Below are 17,113 nucleotides of genomic sequence, written 5' to 3'. Positions count from 1 at the left end.
AAATACCAATAAAAGAAAATGGAACCATAGAGGACAATGATGACCAAGGATTAGTGTCGTATCACACATAGTTATATTGTTTTAGTTCTGATAATCCCCTCTTCAAATTTCCCTTTCATGACACAAAAAGAGTGATAAAGCCTGTGAATGTGTGCAGACCGCACTATCACCTGCCGGCTGATTCCCTGCTTTAAGAAAAGAAACAATCAAAGACTGATATGACGTCCGCAAAAAAATGTCAGCAAAGATGCCCTTTAAAAAAAAAAATAAAAAAAAAATATTGGCCTCGTTTAACCTTTGCTATAATACCTTTCTTCTGCCTCACTTTGCTTGAATGAAGATCAAACGTACAGGAGTAATTAAAGATCTGTATCCTAAATTAGAACCGGGCATTGTTTAAGCCAACAGCTCTATAATTAGGAACAACTCTGCAGTGCAATTAATTCAAAGTTCTCTGTCTGTCCATACTTTCTTGCCGGGCACTCTGATCTTAAACGCTGGATAACTTGATGTACTTTTAATGTCTGTCACCAAACGCGCGGGGTTATTGGACACAGTGATCCTCGTGATTTAAGGAAACAGAAGTGGATATAATATCTTCACTAGGCTTTCATCTCGGCTGTATTATTTTCATTAAGGTCACCCTCAATGTCGGAACAACTCAAATTAATTACTTTACTCACCCTTAACTTCAGCAAAGTTCCTTTTATTTTTTACATTTTAATAGGGGTGATTTGGTGAATGAGGGGCGGCGCATGGAGCCACCGTGCGGGGCTCCAAACACCCGAAGGTCCTCTTTTTACAGACATAACTAATTAAAATCAGTGTAGCTGGTTCGGACCCTTTCAAATACTCCAGGTTATCCCGCACAAATGTACACGCGTACACTCTTGCTTCCCTTATAGTGCTCATTATGGATTCTGTTTTAATTGTTGGGCAGTTCGCCCTTGGGGTGGGGGGGGGGACTCGATAAGAAAAGTCACATTGTCCTTACAAGTTTGGTTCGCAAACATCTCAACCCCCTTTTTTTCAATGAGGGTATTTAAGTGTGATACTCAGTTGTTTGCATTCATTTCACGTATTTTGAGTTTTAACAATAAGACAGGTGAAAAAGACCGATATTATCTAGTATCAGTCAACAATATAATTTAGACTTGTGTGATTCATGGATTTGATTGAATGTCCTTGTGATAAGTCATGTTCCCCTTTTGAAGTGATGTTTGCTTACACTTGAATCAGGGACATTGAAGGTCATTGTTTTTCCTCTCGCACTCTTCAAATAACATAAATTATAAATAGATTTTTAAACACCCCGCCACAGGTGGTTGTTGAAAACGACACCTCAAGCACAAGAAAAACGTGATATACTGCAGGATTGCACGCACAACATCATCCAACCACGCTGTCCTTAACTGAGCATGTGTCTTATCTCTGTGTCCTCTCCTGCAGCACCGATGTGTGGGGGTCAGTTGAGAGGACCCGGTGGCGTCATCACATCCCCAAACTACCCCGTCCAGTACGACAACAACGCCAACTGCACATGGGTCATCACAGCCACAGACACATCTAAGGTAAAAAACAAAAAAAATTGACATTCAACAGGTGTGGAGTGCTAATTTAGCTCCAGTAATCACCGGTGTTGTATTAAAGGTCCCATATTATGCATAATCAAATTTTTATTCATTTGAATACTTTTTTTTTGGACTCTGGAGGCCCTACCAGTCGCCAACGTGTGATAAAAGATGACTCACTCATGTTTTTGTGGTCCTCCTCAGTCTAAGTACAGGAGATAAAACACGCGCACTCACTGGGACGTCCCGCGGAGCTCCACTTTGTCCGTAAAACAGAGTGCTGGCGAGGGCAACGGCATCCGAAAACTGGAAGTCAGCGAAAAGTTCTATTCTTGTCTCCACAGAGTCCTACACAAACGTCCAGCCTCAGAGGATTTATCTGTCCAGTGGATGCATGTTATATATGACGGCAATGTGCCTGCTAGAGCCTGCAAATGATCACTTTTCCAAATGCTAACTGCTGTTAGCTGTCATTTCCTGTCCCTTAAGGTTTGTTTTACTTAAAACAAACTTAAAGCGTTGTGTTGAGCTGCTAGCAAAAAAAAACAACAAAATTGATTGGTGTGTTTCCACCTGTTTTGGTGGCACTCCAGGGGAGGCTCATCTTTGACGCACGTGACTCTTTCACTACGTCTGCAATCTGCCGTCTTTTGAACGCACTAATGCAACACAAGCTCTCACTTGGACGACAAATGTGGGAGATAAGGAAAATACAAAAAAAAGGGAGTTAAAAGAACACTGGACCTGAGCCAGCAGAAGACAAAGAGAGCTGTTAGATTCACCTGTGGTGCGGGGGGAGAAGAGTATAAATGGACAGAAGACTAATGGAGAGGTTCTGAGAGTGTGCTCAGAGGGTATCATGAAAGTGTCATAGCCATTCTGTTCAGACCATTGACTTTGGAGTTGTGTTCAAGGCCACCCAGCTGCTTTACTGCCAAATATCCCTCTCTGAACTCAAAGCAAAATGGTTGGACAAATCTGGTCTCTTATTGCACTGCGCCAAGTGATGAAGAGGGCTGTGTGTGGGCGAGAGGCAGTCTGATAACAGCACATCCCCCCACTCGACCCCACATTTAGCTTGAATTCATACATTCATACACGCGTAGACTCAGACGCCGTTGTGTATACCTGGCATTCAGCCTGCTGAAAGCCACAATGCTACTCTGGGAACGTCTCTCGCTCTGTGTCCAGATGAAGATGGAGCGAGGCTGTTCTTTCCATTCAGAGATGTAATGGCCTTCTATTCCTGCTCGTACCTTCGCAGCCAGAGGAGATGTTTTTTTTGGTCAGACTGGAGACTGAGGCAGAGGTGCTTTCGGGAGTGGGCAGGGCCATGACACAGCTTTTTCCAGACTCCAGAAGCGGGACATCATGACTAATGTTGCTCCTTCATAATGTCCTGAAGGTCATTACTTTTACTTTATCCGCAAGCTTCAGGAACACCTTTGGGTCACTGTTCCAAAACAACAACAACAAAATAGTGTAGATGCTGTTCAGAGATTGCAAACAAAACTCCAGCGTATAAATTCAGTGCCTCCCCCATTTGTGGCTCACCTGTTGATTTGCCGATGCGAGATGAGTTTGTGGTATGAAACTCTATTTATCGAGTGATCGGACCTGTTTTTCCTGCATGCCATCCATCTCTCCTCTCCACCTTGGCAATTTTCATTAGGCACCGGGTTTAACATAGGACAGAATGCAATTTGCATTTATATAAGCTTTTTCATTAGGCCCTGCTCTCTCGGCCCTCTCAAAACATTAGGAATTTGGCGGAAATCAGTGGCAGCTAATTTAAAATTGGAGACAAAGCAAGTCCTCCCCTGATTCGCTTTGTATTTATTTATATTTCTGTTTACCTGCTTACGCTGCATTCTTGTCTTTATTTATCAACATTTTGCACTATCATAATTAAATCTTATTTGTTTGCCTGTATTTATTAGACTTTCTTTCTTGCTCCCTTCAGGTGAGGCACACTCGTTGTTTCCTCTTTCTTTGAAATGAAGAGTCTTTTTATAGCTGTCCTTTATTAACAGTCAACACCTTAACCTTTTAATCTTTTGTATTCACCTTGTGGACAAACATAAGGGCTCTGGCCACGTCTTCCTGGTGTGTAAAGTCGGTGTAATGTGTCTGCAACCTGCTGATTTGATGAGAAAAAGAGTCTGGGGCACGGAGACCGTCTGGCTAGCAATCAGATCTCCGATAAGAGTTTCTAATCAACAGACTGGACGTCACATTTAGCAAAATACATGCACTGCCTAGGTGTTTGCTTTTGATTGCCAGGTATAGGAACTAAACCACATATTTCATAGAATACATACAGCTGGTATATATAATACAGAATATGCAAATGTGCCAACACAAAAAAAAAACACATTTGATTGATAGATGGTTGGCAGAGGATGAAAAATTTTATTCCACCCGCATACGAACGCTGCAGGGAGCAACTAAATGTCTGTCGCTTACGGTCGTCTCTGCGATGTCCCTGCTGTTGTCTAGGTAATCAAGCTGACATTTGAGGATTTTGACCTGGAGCGAGGCTACGACACTCTGACAGTGGGGGACGGCGATGTGGTGGGAGACCAGAAGACCGTATTCCACGTGTGAGTGACTCCGTTGACCTCCATCCTTTTTGCCCTTAATCGACTGCCTGCTCCCCTGCCTCGTCTTGCTTTTCATCTCTCCCACTTAGTTTCGTTTTTTTTCCGTTCGCCATGTTCCCTGTGATCACATCCTGATTTTTTTTCCCCTTCCCCTTTCTTCTCCACCTTTCTTCATTTTGACATTCATGCCTCTCCGCCTTCATCACTTCTATGTACCCAGCAGCACCCTTTCCCTTTCCCTTTAGCCTCAAGCCCCTTTTCTCTCTCTCTGTTGTGCTCTTTCGCTTTTATTTCATCATCACCTGATGCAGTAGCACATGAAAAATAGATGCCGCACCACGTTGTCAATCATGGCTCTTTTCATTGTTAAAAACATGGAGAACTGCATATTGATGCTCCCTAATGGACTTTTGCGATAGCAGATGCTCCTTAACAATTCACAGGATGCTGTTATTAATTGTGCTGAAATTTACCACATTAATAAAGTTTTTATAGATCAGTTTTAATGTGAGGCTGCCTCGCCCTGGTGGAAACTCGGAGAAGGGGGCGGGTGATAAATTAGAGAAAGGTGTGCGGAGGAGGGGTTTGTTGACGTCTTTCTCACTTTAATATTTTTGGGCACCCCAAACTGAGGGGCCTAATCTATTCAATTAAGAACCACCACCCCTTTTATGGACCTTTTTATGATGTGAAAGGAGAGTGAGCAATTCCATCATTGAGATTGGATATGCTCTCGCACACAAACAAACTACAACAATTTAGAGCCGGAGAATATACGGCAACCATCAGTGCAGTTTAACTCGGGACTATATTTTTGTGAATCGGTGGCGCAGGAAAGTGGGCGTAGGGAATTATTTATTTTGTAACTTTAAGGTCATGGGCTCGTAACACCCCCTCCCCACAGCAGCACAGTCATAAATGTGTTGGCTAATAGAGAGTGAGTCACAACCATTCAAATCCCCGCTTTCCCTACACTTGAAAGACACTGTTCAGTGACAGTCAGATAATGGAAAAGGACAATTTAATGTGAATCTTCCACAAATGTGTTTTTTTTTTTCCCTCCCATCAGGAAAAATAATGTCCTCGCGTGGGAAGAAGATAATTGTAATGAGCTGATAGACTACCTTTAAACAGGCCATCATGAAAGATAATGTTTTAGATTGCAATTAGCTCGGGGGTCAATTATATCACATTATCCAAAGTGGTTAGATTGGATGTGGGATGACAATCAGTCACACAAACCTATGATTATAGATACGGAAGAGGTTAGGAAACGATTTGAATGAAACGTAAAAGTAAAAGAAGTCATATAAGCTTTTGGTAGATGAATTCCAATCCTCGTCCCTGTTTCAGATACGACATTCCCACACAGCTGCTCTGCATTTTCTAAGAAACATATGCAAGGTCGAATTTTCACCCTGAGAGAAAAGAAAAAAAAGACTCTGTGGTTGCAATATGTCGATTAAATGTCTGCCATGCAGGAGACCACAGTATGAGTCCATTTAGAAAGCAAATGTTGGAAGATTTGTCGAGGATAATTAAGTTGCCAATAAGACTGTTTTTCTGACTGATATTTTTGCAATGCTATGAGAGAAATCATGATTTTTTTTCTTCGTCTTAACCAGGTGTTTTTTTTGTGACGCAACGCACACCATTTTTGGTTTGGAAAATAATGCCTTTGTTTCTTATGAAACTTAATTAAGAATTCCGTTTTAATGGTAACGCAAAGTGTACATTTGCATAATCGTCAACAAAAAAAAAACTCCCCCTCCTACAGTCGTGTTTGAATGAACGCATTACATGTGCAGTGAGGGGTTCACAGAAACTCACCACATTAACAAAAGGCTTCAGGGCCACAGAGCCACCTAATCCAGACACGACTTCCTCACGACTCCCTCCCTTTTTCTTGTACCATCACTAAAAGTAGAACCCTTAATTACCAGCTATACACTTACTAATTAGAGCTGGGTGGAATTACTATTCAGATAGGACTAAATTACATCTGTGGTATTGACTGATTCTGCCTCCGTTTCCCCACTTCCCTGGCACCGACTATTTAGAATTGAAGTGTCATAGAGTATAATTGCCTACAACAGTTTTGAGCGTTTGATAAGAATAAAGTCTATGAATCTTTTTAGGAGGTTAAGAGAGTATTCAGACCCCTTCGCTTTTTGGTGTTGTAGATTAAATTGTTATTAGATACAATTACACTTTTCCCCTTTTCTATCTGTTCTATTAATTTTCTACTTATGGCTTCAAATGAAAAAAAACTTTATTTTGTGAAAGTATTCAGACCTTTAAATCACTGCATTGTCAGAACTCCTGGAATTGTCTCATAAATGACCGTCTTTATGAGCTTTTGTGCACCTGGAGTTGGGCAGTTTATCACATTCTCACTGGCAAATCTCAGGCGTTGTTAGGATGTACGAGAAGCGTTTGTGAACTTAAGGTCTCTGCACAGATGTTCTATAGGTTTTTACGTCTGGGTGCAGCCTGGGCCACAGTTGGACTCCAGTAAATTTGTGGCGACATCTGAAGCATAATTAAAGCAAATGTCTCCTCTGCTGCGAAACGGCACAGACTGACAATTGATTTTTTAACAAACAAATGAAATTGCAACACAATAAAACAGTAGCAGGAGTTTTTTTTTTTTTTTTTTTAATGATTGAGTCAAAACAGTAACTATTCAAAAGACACCTCCTATATCACTGCAGTAATTGCAGTAGCCGATCTCAATTTCACAGTCAATGCACCTCACAGTACTGAATGTAACGCTGATTTCTTCTCTGAGGAGACTCACCCTCCTCTCTTCTCTCTGTAGCCTGTCTGGTACCACCACCCCGGATCTTGTGGTCAGCACCAGTCACCAGATGTGGCTCAATTTCAAAACAGATGACACCAGCGGCTCCCTCGGCTTCAAAGTTTCCTACGAAGGTGAGGACCCTTCAAACTGTCCGGTTGCCGCTGCTTCGCTCGCTGAATTTCAAATAGGATTGTTTGAGGTTTTCAACTTTGTTCTCCGACTCTTGGGTTAGCATTAGATTAGAGTTGCATGAAGTCACGGCCGCGTGACAACGTTTTTTTGACAATCTTTGTCAAATCATCTTAAGGTTTTTCATCATTTCAATATGACTTGGGAGTCTAACAAAGCAGAACTCCCTCATGGACAACCTGAAGTTGAAAAGAAATGTTATTTTGGGTATTGTGCCCTTCAGCATCGAGAGGCAATGCTGAAGGCTGACATCATTGGCTCTGACAGTTCACTGTCACACTGTTGACATTCCATGCATTGATCATCCTCAGCTTGGATTCAAGAACATAGGGACTTGACTAGATGTGGTACATCTGTCTCATGGAAGAGTTTTAAAAATAAAAAATAAAAAAGGCACGGTGCTCTAAGCTGTGCCACGTGCCATGTTGCGATAAGAGTTTCAGCACAGAAAATCAAAATAACAAAGACTTGAGTTCTCTTTGAAAATCTACACTCAAGCCATGCAGCTGAGTTCTATATTGTTTATAACATTGAGCGGTTTGGCATTTATTGGTATGCACCACTATGAATTTTTAGTGTGCACTATTTTGTCTTTGTGTGTCTGTTTGTGAGTTTACCTCTCAGGAGCGCGGGGAGTCTTCCCTTTGCCCACGAATGCTTGTTTTTCATCAGTGAAAAAAACATCAGAGAAAATGGAGCAGCTCGCCCTAAACAAGTGTAATTAAAACAATGAGTTCTATGTAATGAATTGGGAGAAATGCTTTGAACCACTTTACCCCCAAGATGGGAGCGCCAAAGAATCCAATTAGCATTTTCAGTCGCTTGTATCTTAAACTCGATCATCAGGTGTGATTGCAAAAACATAGTCATACCACATGTTCTCTCTTTGCCCATGAATCTTTCAGCTTGAGTCCTGCTGTTTCCCAAATAAAGTTAATGCAAATGTGTAGGTCTGAACTACGTGGACTATGCAGTATGTATATATATATATTTATTTTGGCCTTTCCCTGTCTATGGGTCGCCAAAGCTGATGACCCGCATACATGATTTGGCAGAGACTTGTATGCTGGATGCCCTTCCTGGCGCATTTATCCGGGCTAGGGACCAGCACTGGGAGGACACTGAAGGTGGCTGGGGTCAACGGGGGATTGGGGCAGGGGACTCGAGCCGATAACCTTCCGGTCACTAGCCAAATTCCCTTTCCGCTTGGCCATTGGCTTACTCTGTCAGATAAACAGTTGTGTTGTGATTCATACTTTATGTGACTAAAAATCTGAGTCATGATGATTTGACATTTATAGGAAGAACAAACAAATCATCATTTTTGATTCATATAGTCTCTGGGTTATGTCTGCGGTGTTATGAGCCTGTTCATACCGCAGTGAGTGTCACATAGAGAAATGACTGTTGTTGTGTCGCGTGTAAGTGTGTTGACAAAAATGAGCTTGAATATGACCAGTTCCCACAGATGCGACAAGGCATGTACACATACAATGAGGTCTTTGTGGACATGTGGGCCTGTAGAGGCCATGGAATAATCATACGTTATATTGTGTAATACAAATAAACTTGACTGGTAGCGTCCCTTTGTCATCCTGGACTCCACGAGGTTGCAGTGCAACTGTTGGCAGTAATGTGAGTCTCAGGACCGTAACAATGGCCCGGGATTACTCTGGGATGTCAAGGAGGCAACGAATGTGCATTTTTTTCCCCCACATCTTTTCCATTATTCATGAGAATTGGACGTTGTTTTATACACTGCCACCGCTGCGTATGTATGTGCATGTAATTTTATACATAGCATACGCAGTGAATCACAGATGCATTCACAAAACATGTGTAGAATAGATTTACTCAGTCCACAAAAGTCATGTATACACACTTCAAAAGGCCCCTGCATATAAGCTGCATTTTCCCTTGAGGACAACTTTAGGTTTTTTAGTGACGCTGTTACAATCAAGTGTCTGTGTAATTTAACGCATTTGCATTTTTTTCCCCCCACAAATAAATGGCTTCTCCTTCTAGATGTTCTTTTTCTTTGATCCTATATATTGCCTTCATTCATTTTCATTTCATTTGCTCTCAGGCGCCACTAAAACCTTGCTTTCAGCATTCCCCTCTTTTAAAGGTGACTTCTACATAAGATCAATGAGTTGTCTTGTGAATGAGGTTGCCTCGGGATAGCCATACATCCAAACAGCAGTGAGCTCTAAATATGTGTCCTAAATGATGATCATCATTAGGGCTGGGTATGGATTTATACCCTGCATCACTCCGGGTGCGATTTAAAATCGTATTAGGCCCCTGCCATCATTTCCTGGATGGATGAGCTTATTCGCGTGCTGTGTTTCCCCATCTGGATGCCTCGATAGGATGCCTCAGCATTCCTGTATGCAAACTGCACCCTCTTAAAAGTAGAAGGGAGAGTGAGTGAAAGAAAGAGACACCCATCAATCTTTCTGTAATGAAAGTGGCATGTGTGTGGTTTTAAGGGCAAAAGGTGGTCATGGACGTGTGTGTGTGAGAAAATGCTGACGTGAGAATGTTTGTCACTCAGTCAAGGGAGGGAAAAATTTGCATGGGGGGGGGGGGGGTATATAGATTAGTGAGTGAAGTTTTAGGCAGGGAAGGATAAAAGCTACATCAGATGGGGGAAAAAAATAGTCAATGTTGGAGCGTTATGTTGATTGTAACATCATGGACTGCAGAAGCACATACAGTATTTCCTGCCAGACATTAATGAACTCTGAACACCGAGTCATTCATTGTTAATTGCTCACGTGCATTCAGTTGTGTGTACTCGGGCTTAGCCACACTATCGAACAGGAAGAGCGTGTCATGTCAAACAAGGGGCTCTCCACAGCGTAGGAAGCGCTACTTAACCTTAAGGTAATGTCAAGGACACGTGTGCGTCCAAACGTCTCATACTGAAAGCCTCTTTATCTCAGAAGCCAGACAGGTTCCCGTCCTCCCCGAGTCTTGCATGTAAACCTAAACAAAAGCCGGTCCAGTGGTTTTTTGAGGCCGCGACGGTAGCTCACTGGTAGATGGGAGTCGTCTTTCAAGTCGAAGGTTGTGGGTTTGATTTCTGGCTCCGCTAGTCGACATGCCGGTGTGTCCTTAAGACTGTGCTGTGCCATAAGTGTGTGACTGATGAGTAAATGTGTGTGAATGGCAAAACTGTAGTGTAAAGTATCAACATAGAAAAGTGGATTGGCTTGCTTTGTGTAAATGTTATTTGCTTATTTCGGCTGTATACTGTAGTGTAGGGCTAAACAATGAATCAAAATGTATCTAAATTGCAATACAGCTTACTGCAATTTCAAGACACAATATTTATAATATAATATTTGTTCAAGCCAAAATCTAATTTTAGAGGAATTATTATTACACATCTTATTCTACAGACTGAACCACCCTGGCAGACAAACTAATCTATGTTACAGGCTAAACCTGGTATGTGTAACTTTTAGTGTGTGTGTGAGGAGCTGTGTATGTGTGTGTGCTGTTGGGGGTACGAGACGTTCGCGTGTGACGTCAGAGAGGTACGTAGGTGAAGCAGGAAGTAATGTGTTCCATGTGGTTTATATAAGCGAGCCGCAGGTGAATATCTCCGTCACTCTCTGCATATTCTGAGTTCTTCCTCTCACTGTGAGAGCCGCACAATACTAACAGAGGCGGTGTATCAGCCCGCAGTTCTGTGAATAAAGAGACGTTCTTCAACGCAGACGAAGTCCCGTGGTTTAATGTGTTGTTGCCGTAACGAGCTAACCCGAGCTGAAGGAGCTAGCGGAGAAGCGCGCAGCGCTCGCCGTCCGCTCAAAACGGAACGTTTACTCTTACTTACGCGAGCCGACTACTCTTTGGCCGGCGTGTCTGTTGTTTTGTTTCCGGTGTAACTAGATCCGGTGTGGTGTTGTAGTTGTTCTAACGTTACTAGTTGCTGCAACAGCATGTGAAAAAAACTACAAAGTTTGCTCAACCAAAAAGTGCGTTAATCGCGCAATAAAAAAAAACAATTGACGCCGTTAAAATGGGTTGATTATTGTCCTGTTGCGTTATTGCAGTTGAACAAATAGTGTCACTAACATAGAGACTGAATGTTAATCAGCTGGAGTCAACTTTATGTTAACCAGCTGAACTGACATTTGCCAGAAACAAATCAATGGCACATGGGGGATTTGTTTTGGTTGCGTGATCCTGCATCTCTATATCATGTAATATCTCTGTAGTTGCATCTTGTCAATATCTGCTGCAGGCGACAGTTTGTCATAACCTTGAGTTGAGATTAAATTTGCCGCCGAGGTTTAAGTGAGAGGGCGCTGAGGTGGATTGTGCTAATTAAAGTATGACCTTTAAAATGCATATCTGTATCATGTTAGGTAGCATGAATCCGTCTAATTACAATTATTAATTCATTTAATATTCATCAATGCATTGTAATTATGCTGTGTTTGTGTTTTTTTTTTTTTACCTGAACAGAAATTGAACAAGGCAGTTGTGGAGATCCTGGAATCCCAGCTTATGGCAAGCGGGAAGGGACGGGATTCCGTCACGGCGATAAACTCTACTTTGAGTGTCTTCCTGCCTTCGAGCTGGTCGGGAAGAGGAACATCACTTGTCAGAAGAACAACCAGTGGTCAGCGAAGAAACCCAGCTGTGTTTGTAAGCTGTTTAATGCCTTATTCGACTGATGCTTTTACACACACACACACTCATGAGTACAACACCACTCATGTGGGTGCATAAATGTAAGCATTTGTGCAGGGATGGCTGCATAATGTACAGTCATATTATCCCCACAGTTTGCCGAGCAGAGGCTGTGGATTTTGAAACAATAGGGGGGCTTATTAGCTAATTAACACCATGAAAGACAAACACAGTGAATGAGAGTATAATAGAGGATGAGGAGGGGGAAAGGAAGATGGAGCTGCTGACCAGGCAGATGATACCCACTGTTGTATTATTGATGAGATAATAGGGTGGACAAAAGGCTGCAGTATCTGGATAAACATCATTGAGCTGACTGACGGAGGGTTGCTGGCACAAGAGTCGATTTGGCTGCATAATAAAAAGGGGAACATTATTTACTTTGTTACAATTTAACAAAAAAAAATGTTTTAGTCACGAAGACACAATGCAGCATGTCTGTCGACATTGCCAAGATGGACAATAATAAAAGGCTGCAATTAATTATTGTATTTTTGACAGTTCTATCTTCTGTCCAGAAAAAAACAAAACAAAAACACAAGTTATAACCCATGTGTTTGAAACTGTTTTAACTGAAGCTCAACTGAACCTGTATTAAAGTCGCAAATCAAATCACAGTTGCCATGTCCTTCAGGAAAATCATATTTGCATATTTTCCACAAATTATTCAGCCTTCAGCGTGCGTTAGGTCAGAGAGATATAACTTTATTCAAAGAGACATGGTAATTTTTGCGAACATTTTCAAGTGAGCAGTCCTAATCTGGCCAACTTTAAGCTACTTTGTTGCCTAAATGTCCACCTGACAATTCAAACAGCACAGTTGCTACAAACTTTGATTATGACAAAATACGGAGAAGAAGACATTAAATCCCCACAAAAAATCTGAAAATCCTTGTGCTAAACCCTAATAAAAATGTATATAAAAACACATATGTCAGCATTATTTCTTTATAATATTCACCATTTACTTCTTAGACCACATTTATGAATATACATTAAGTACTTTACATTTTCCGTGAGAAAATGCAATAAAAGGGAAAATAAATCACGTTCAACTTATGAGTAACGCATATGAAACCAGGTTTTTCATCACTGTTGATGTTTATTTCTTTGAACTAAAGGCTATATAGAAACTAAACACAAATGTATTTATTGCACTTGTTGCATACCGTGTCTTTCTGTCTTATCGTAATCAAAGTGTGAGGTCTTGAAAATAAGTTCTTTATATGTCCTTCACAGAAAATTATCCAAGGCCAGTGAGTGTGGGGGTGAATAAATCTTAAATTGCATAATTTTTCTTTTCAAACATTACCCAAACACCACACACAGCCAACCGCTGTCATTCGCAAAAATTTGCTAATTAATTAGTGGGTGAAATCTGACAATATCTTGCAGAATCACTCCCATGCCCCCTTCAAACAATGCAGGTTCTTATTGCAACTATCACAACTACCCCAAGCACTGGCCCTACATCCCGCAAACTCGCTCTTCACAGTTGCATTTGGATATACTTGAGCTGCAGTGACAGCCAGAGAGAGAGAGAGAGAAAGGTCTTTTTTTTTTTGCTCCCGGAAAGATAGATATCTGAGTGAAGGAAAGCACTGTCATAGTAGGCCGGCTTTGCAAAGAAGACGACATCTGCTCTGCTCGGTAACATCGCCCTCTATCCATTTGAATAACTGGGGTGTGAATGTCAGCTCGCTTAAATGAGATTTGTTGTGCAAGGATTATGCCTCTGCTCATAAATCTCACTCTCCCAAACTCCAGACTTGTCAATACTGGTCGGACTGGCCAATCGAGAACAGGATATATCGTAAAACTATGTCTCAATTTTTTTGTTTGTTTTTATGTCTTGTGTTTTTGACAACTTTTATTCAATTCAGTCCGAAGGTTAGTCCTTTTTTTTTTTTAATTATTACAGTAGTATGGCTCCCTTGCTGGTTGGTGCAGTATATCTGGGTTATAAGATTTTGACAGAATCATTAAAATGAATTGTAACATTGTATACTAATCAACAAAATGAAATGTAATGTATAATGTATAATAAGAATCCCCTCAGCTTCTTGAGCGTTCATTTTTATGTCCCTTTGTTTATTGGTCTCTTTACAGTTTCCTGTTTCTTCAACTTCACCACTCCGTCCGGGGTTCTGCTGTCTCCCAACTACCCCCAAGAGTATGGGAACAATATGCACTGCGTGTGGCTGATTATCAGCAACCCTGAGAGCCGGATCAATCTGGCCTTCAATGACCTCAGCATGGAGAAGCAGTTTGATTTCCTCTCGATCAAAGACGGGGGAAAGGTATTGTTGAATTAGCTGTTTTTTACTTTGAAAAGCTCTTTGTGTAACTTCATTGCTTTGGCCTGACTTTTAGTAATTGTGCTTGTTAGCAGGCAAGGCAAAAAGTATGTGTACAATCCAGTCTGCCGCCTTCCTCATTATAGGATTTATTTAACTTTTCTTTTTTCTTTTTTTTTATACAGTGGTTCATGACATATCAGGTCTAATTAGAATATTCTTTCTTTCAGGCCGAGTCTCCGATCCTCGGCACCTTCTCTGGTGACGCGCTGCCTCCTCCCATAACAACAAGTGCCCATGTAGCACGCCTGGAATTTCTCACAGACCACACCTACACTGACCGAGGATTTAACATCACATTCACCAGTAAGTAGTGATACAGCGCTACTGTAAAGGAGATGAAGCGAAGCCATTAAAGTCTGCCACAAAAGCCCACTCAGACTGAGTTTTTTCCCTCAATTGTCTGTGTGCATGTGCAGTATGAATCACGGTTGCGCGCCCCACTTATCGCTGTGCCGGTCTCCCACAGATTACATAAACTCGTTGCATCCATCAGCAACACATTCCTTTATACAATCACATGCACGGTCGCAAAGAGAAGTGATTAAAAAAAAACAACAACAACAAATAAAAACATCTTTATCGTCTGAGTTGACATTTAAATAAAGCTCGCACAGAGATGAGGCTCCCTCACCTGACGCATGCATTGCAGCTCTGCTCATTAAATTCTATTCCGGGGTAGCTGCTGACTTCTGAGGAAATTCTAGATGGATTTTTGTAGTTTTACCCAATACATGTTGGCTCTATGGTAAGCCATGTACTGCTCTGTGATTGGTAGACGAAGGTGTGAGTGTATAACCTTCTAAACATATAAAGTATTTATAGATTGTGAAGATGCTGTTGTAATTTCAGTGAGTCACTTTGAAGCAAAACTAAACTGTTATGTTTAGTTTTACATTTGACATATTCATGTTTTCAGCTGTAAGCAAAATTGAGGAAGACATTTAGCTGTTTGGCAATATTAGTTATTTTGTTAGTTGCAGATGTGTCCAGTGCATTATGGACTTATAAGACACCAAATAATCATCTACTGTCAACAAACGACTGCGAACCCCAGAATCTCTCCAGTAAATTTGGTAATGATATAAAATGAAATGCCTTTATTTGTCACCGTCATCTTTGTACAACATAAAACAGAAACTAACAGAAAAACCACATTGAAGTAATGTCTAATGCTGGATTAAAAACAGTAAATACAAATAAATAAACATAAGACTTTGACTTCCTTAACCAGGTGAGTCTCTTTTTAAAGAAATCACAAGATCCCATGTGTCCTATGTACAAACTTTTATAGTAAGACCGTGCTCAGGTGTAGGCTGTATGCATTTACCAATGTATATCCTGCAGTAACAGTGGCGGTTAAATTAATTTTAAGATTATTATTATTATTTTAGCACTGGGGACATTTTTATGCTAAAATATCCAAACAAAATCTTCTCGTAGTTTTATTTGCGTGCTCATTTTAGCAACTACACCATGGTGGCATGGTTCTAATTGTAACATTTTGACTCCGTCTGCATTCTGCTCTTAGTTCTCAAAACTTGTTCGAATGTACTTTACCCAGAATGCTCTAGGGCCCTGGCTCCGGCTCGTTTGCAGACACTTAATTGCCTCTATAAAGCCAGGATGTGGACCACACATGGTGGCTAATACAATAATTAGCTAAATTAGATGAATAAATAAATAACCAATGCAGCATGGTAAATGAGTGTCGGGGGCAGTTAACTGAAGATGACTGCAACGCCCGTCATCTCACTGCAGGTTTTTTCCGGGGGTTTGTGAGCACTGAGCGGACAACTTCTATCATTCATGTTAATTAAAAACGTGCCAAACTGTATTGAGGGGAGTCTTGGCCCGTTAATAAATGGGATGATCGTGATGGATGAAGTGTGCCTGGCACTCTGTTTGGGTCCGACGGATACAGAAGAGGGATTTGTCAACACCTACACGTCGCTTCACACAGCCGTGTGTGTGTGTGTGTGTGTGTGTGCAAGGGCGAAAGATTAAGTAAGAGAGATAGTTGCACAGGTGATGTATTTGTTTACATGCCTTGTTCTAGGGTCATGCCTCTTCTTGTGGGTCTTCTAACTTGTACTGAGGCATTAGGAAATCTGACACAGAACTTTTAGAGGATGTATGAAAACAAATCCCCTTGTTTTGTTTTTTTTTACTCCACGTATCATTTCGGCTGTGTCATCTGGCACTGACGATTTGCATATGGTGTAGTTTCCCACCTGCCAGACTTCACTGCAGCGGGGTGAATCAATGTGACTCACTAAGTGAAACTAATTTCTCCTTGTTAAATGCTGGCATTACTGAATGCTGACAGTGGAAAGAAAAAGTTTGGTTAAGAAACTTGGGTAATTATTTTAGAATCTCCATGGAAATGAGCATCTCTGCGCAGGAAATGCCATGCGATACAAGGAATAATACCAGCACAATTATATGTTATCCACTGTTTTTCATAACAAACATGTTTAATCAAACAAAAGGGTTCTTTTTTTGGCATTCATATCTTGTCTTCTCATCCACACTGATGGCATATTCTCTCTGAATTTTCTCTTCTTTTTTTTTTTTTTTTTTTTAAGCGTTTCGACACAATGAGTGTCCGGACCCAGGTGTCCCTGTTAATGGGAAGCGCTTCGGTGAGAGCCTTCAGCTGGGCAGCTCCATCTCATTCCTGTGCGAGGAGGGATTTGTTAAGACCCACGGCTCGCAGACGATATCCTGCATTCTCAAGGACGGCAACGTGGTGTGGGATAACGCTGTTCCTCGTTGTGAAGGTAGGCAAGGCGGTGGAAACAAAAGGTTCTGAAAGAAGTATGACATTTGAATATTCTCCTTTTTGCCAGCCTGTGTTTTCTCCTAGCACTCTAGCTA

General features: G+C 41.3%; 1 protein-coding gene across 1 annotated transcript in view; it reads left to right on the top strand.

The window, feature by feature from the left end:
• Positions 1-17,113, top strand: part of csmd2 (CUB and Sushi multiple domains 2) — a gene marked incomplete at both ends in the record, with an annotated part of 204,926 nt that overhangs the window by 106,706 nt on the left and 81,107 nt on the right. Inside the window, 7 exons of the mRNA XM_083900294.1 lie at positions 1,450-1,571; positions 4,071-4,174; positions 6,996-7,108; positions 11,649-11,831; positions 13,986-14,176; positions 14,404-14,539; positions 16,822-17,016. Of these exons, the coding sequence (XP_083756420.1) occupies positions 1,450-1,571; positions 4,071-4,174; positions 6,996-7,108; positions 11,649-11,831; positions 13,986-14,176; positions 14,404-14,539; positions 16,822-17,016 (1,044 nt within the window). The remainder of the gene's footprint in view (positions 1-1,449; positions 1,572-4,070; positions 4,175-6,995; positions 7,109-11,648; positions 11,832-13,985; positions 14,177-14,403; positions 14,540-16,821; positions 17,017-17,113) is intronic.

This window comes from Microchirus variegatus (genome assembly GCF_963457635.1).
Source record: "Microchirus variegatus genome assembly, chromosome: 13".
Lineage (NCBI taxonomy): Eukaryota > Metazoa > Chordata > Actinopteri > Pleuronectiformes > Soleidae > Microchirus > Microchirus variegatus.
The sequence above is the reverse complement of the archived record's forward strand: the minus strand, read 5'-3'. Positions and strand labels throughout refer to the sequence as shown.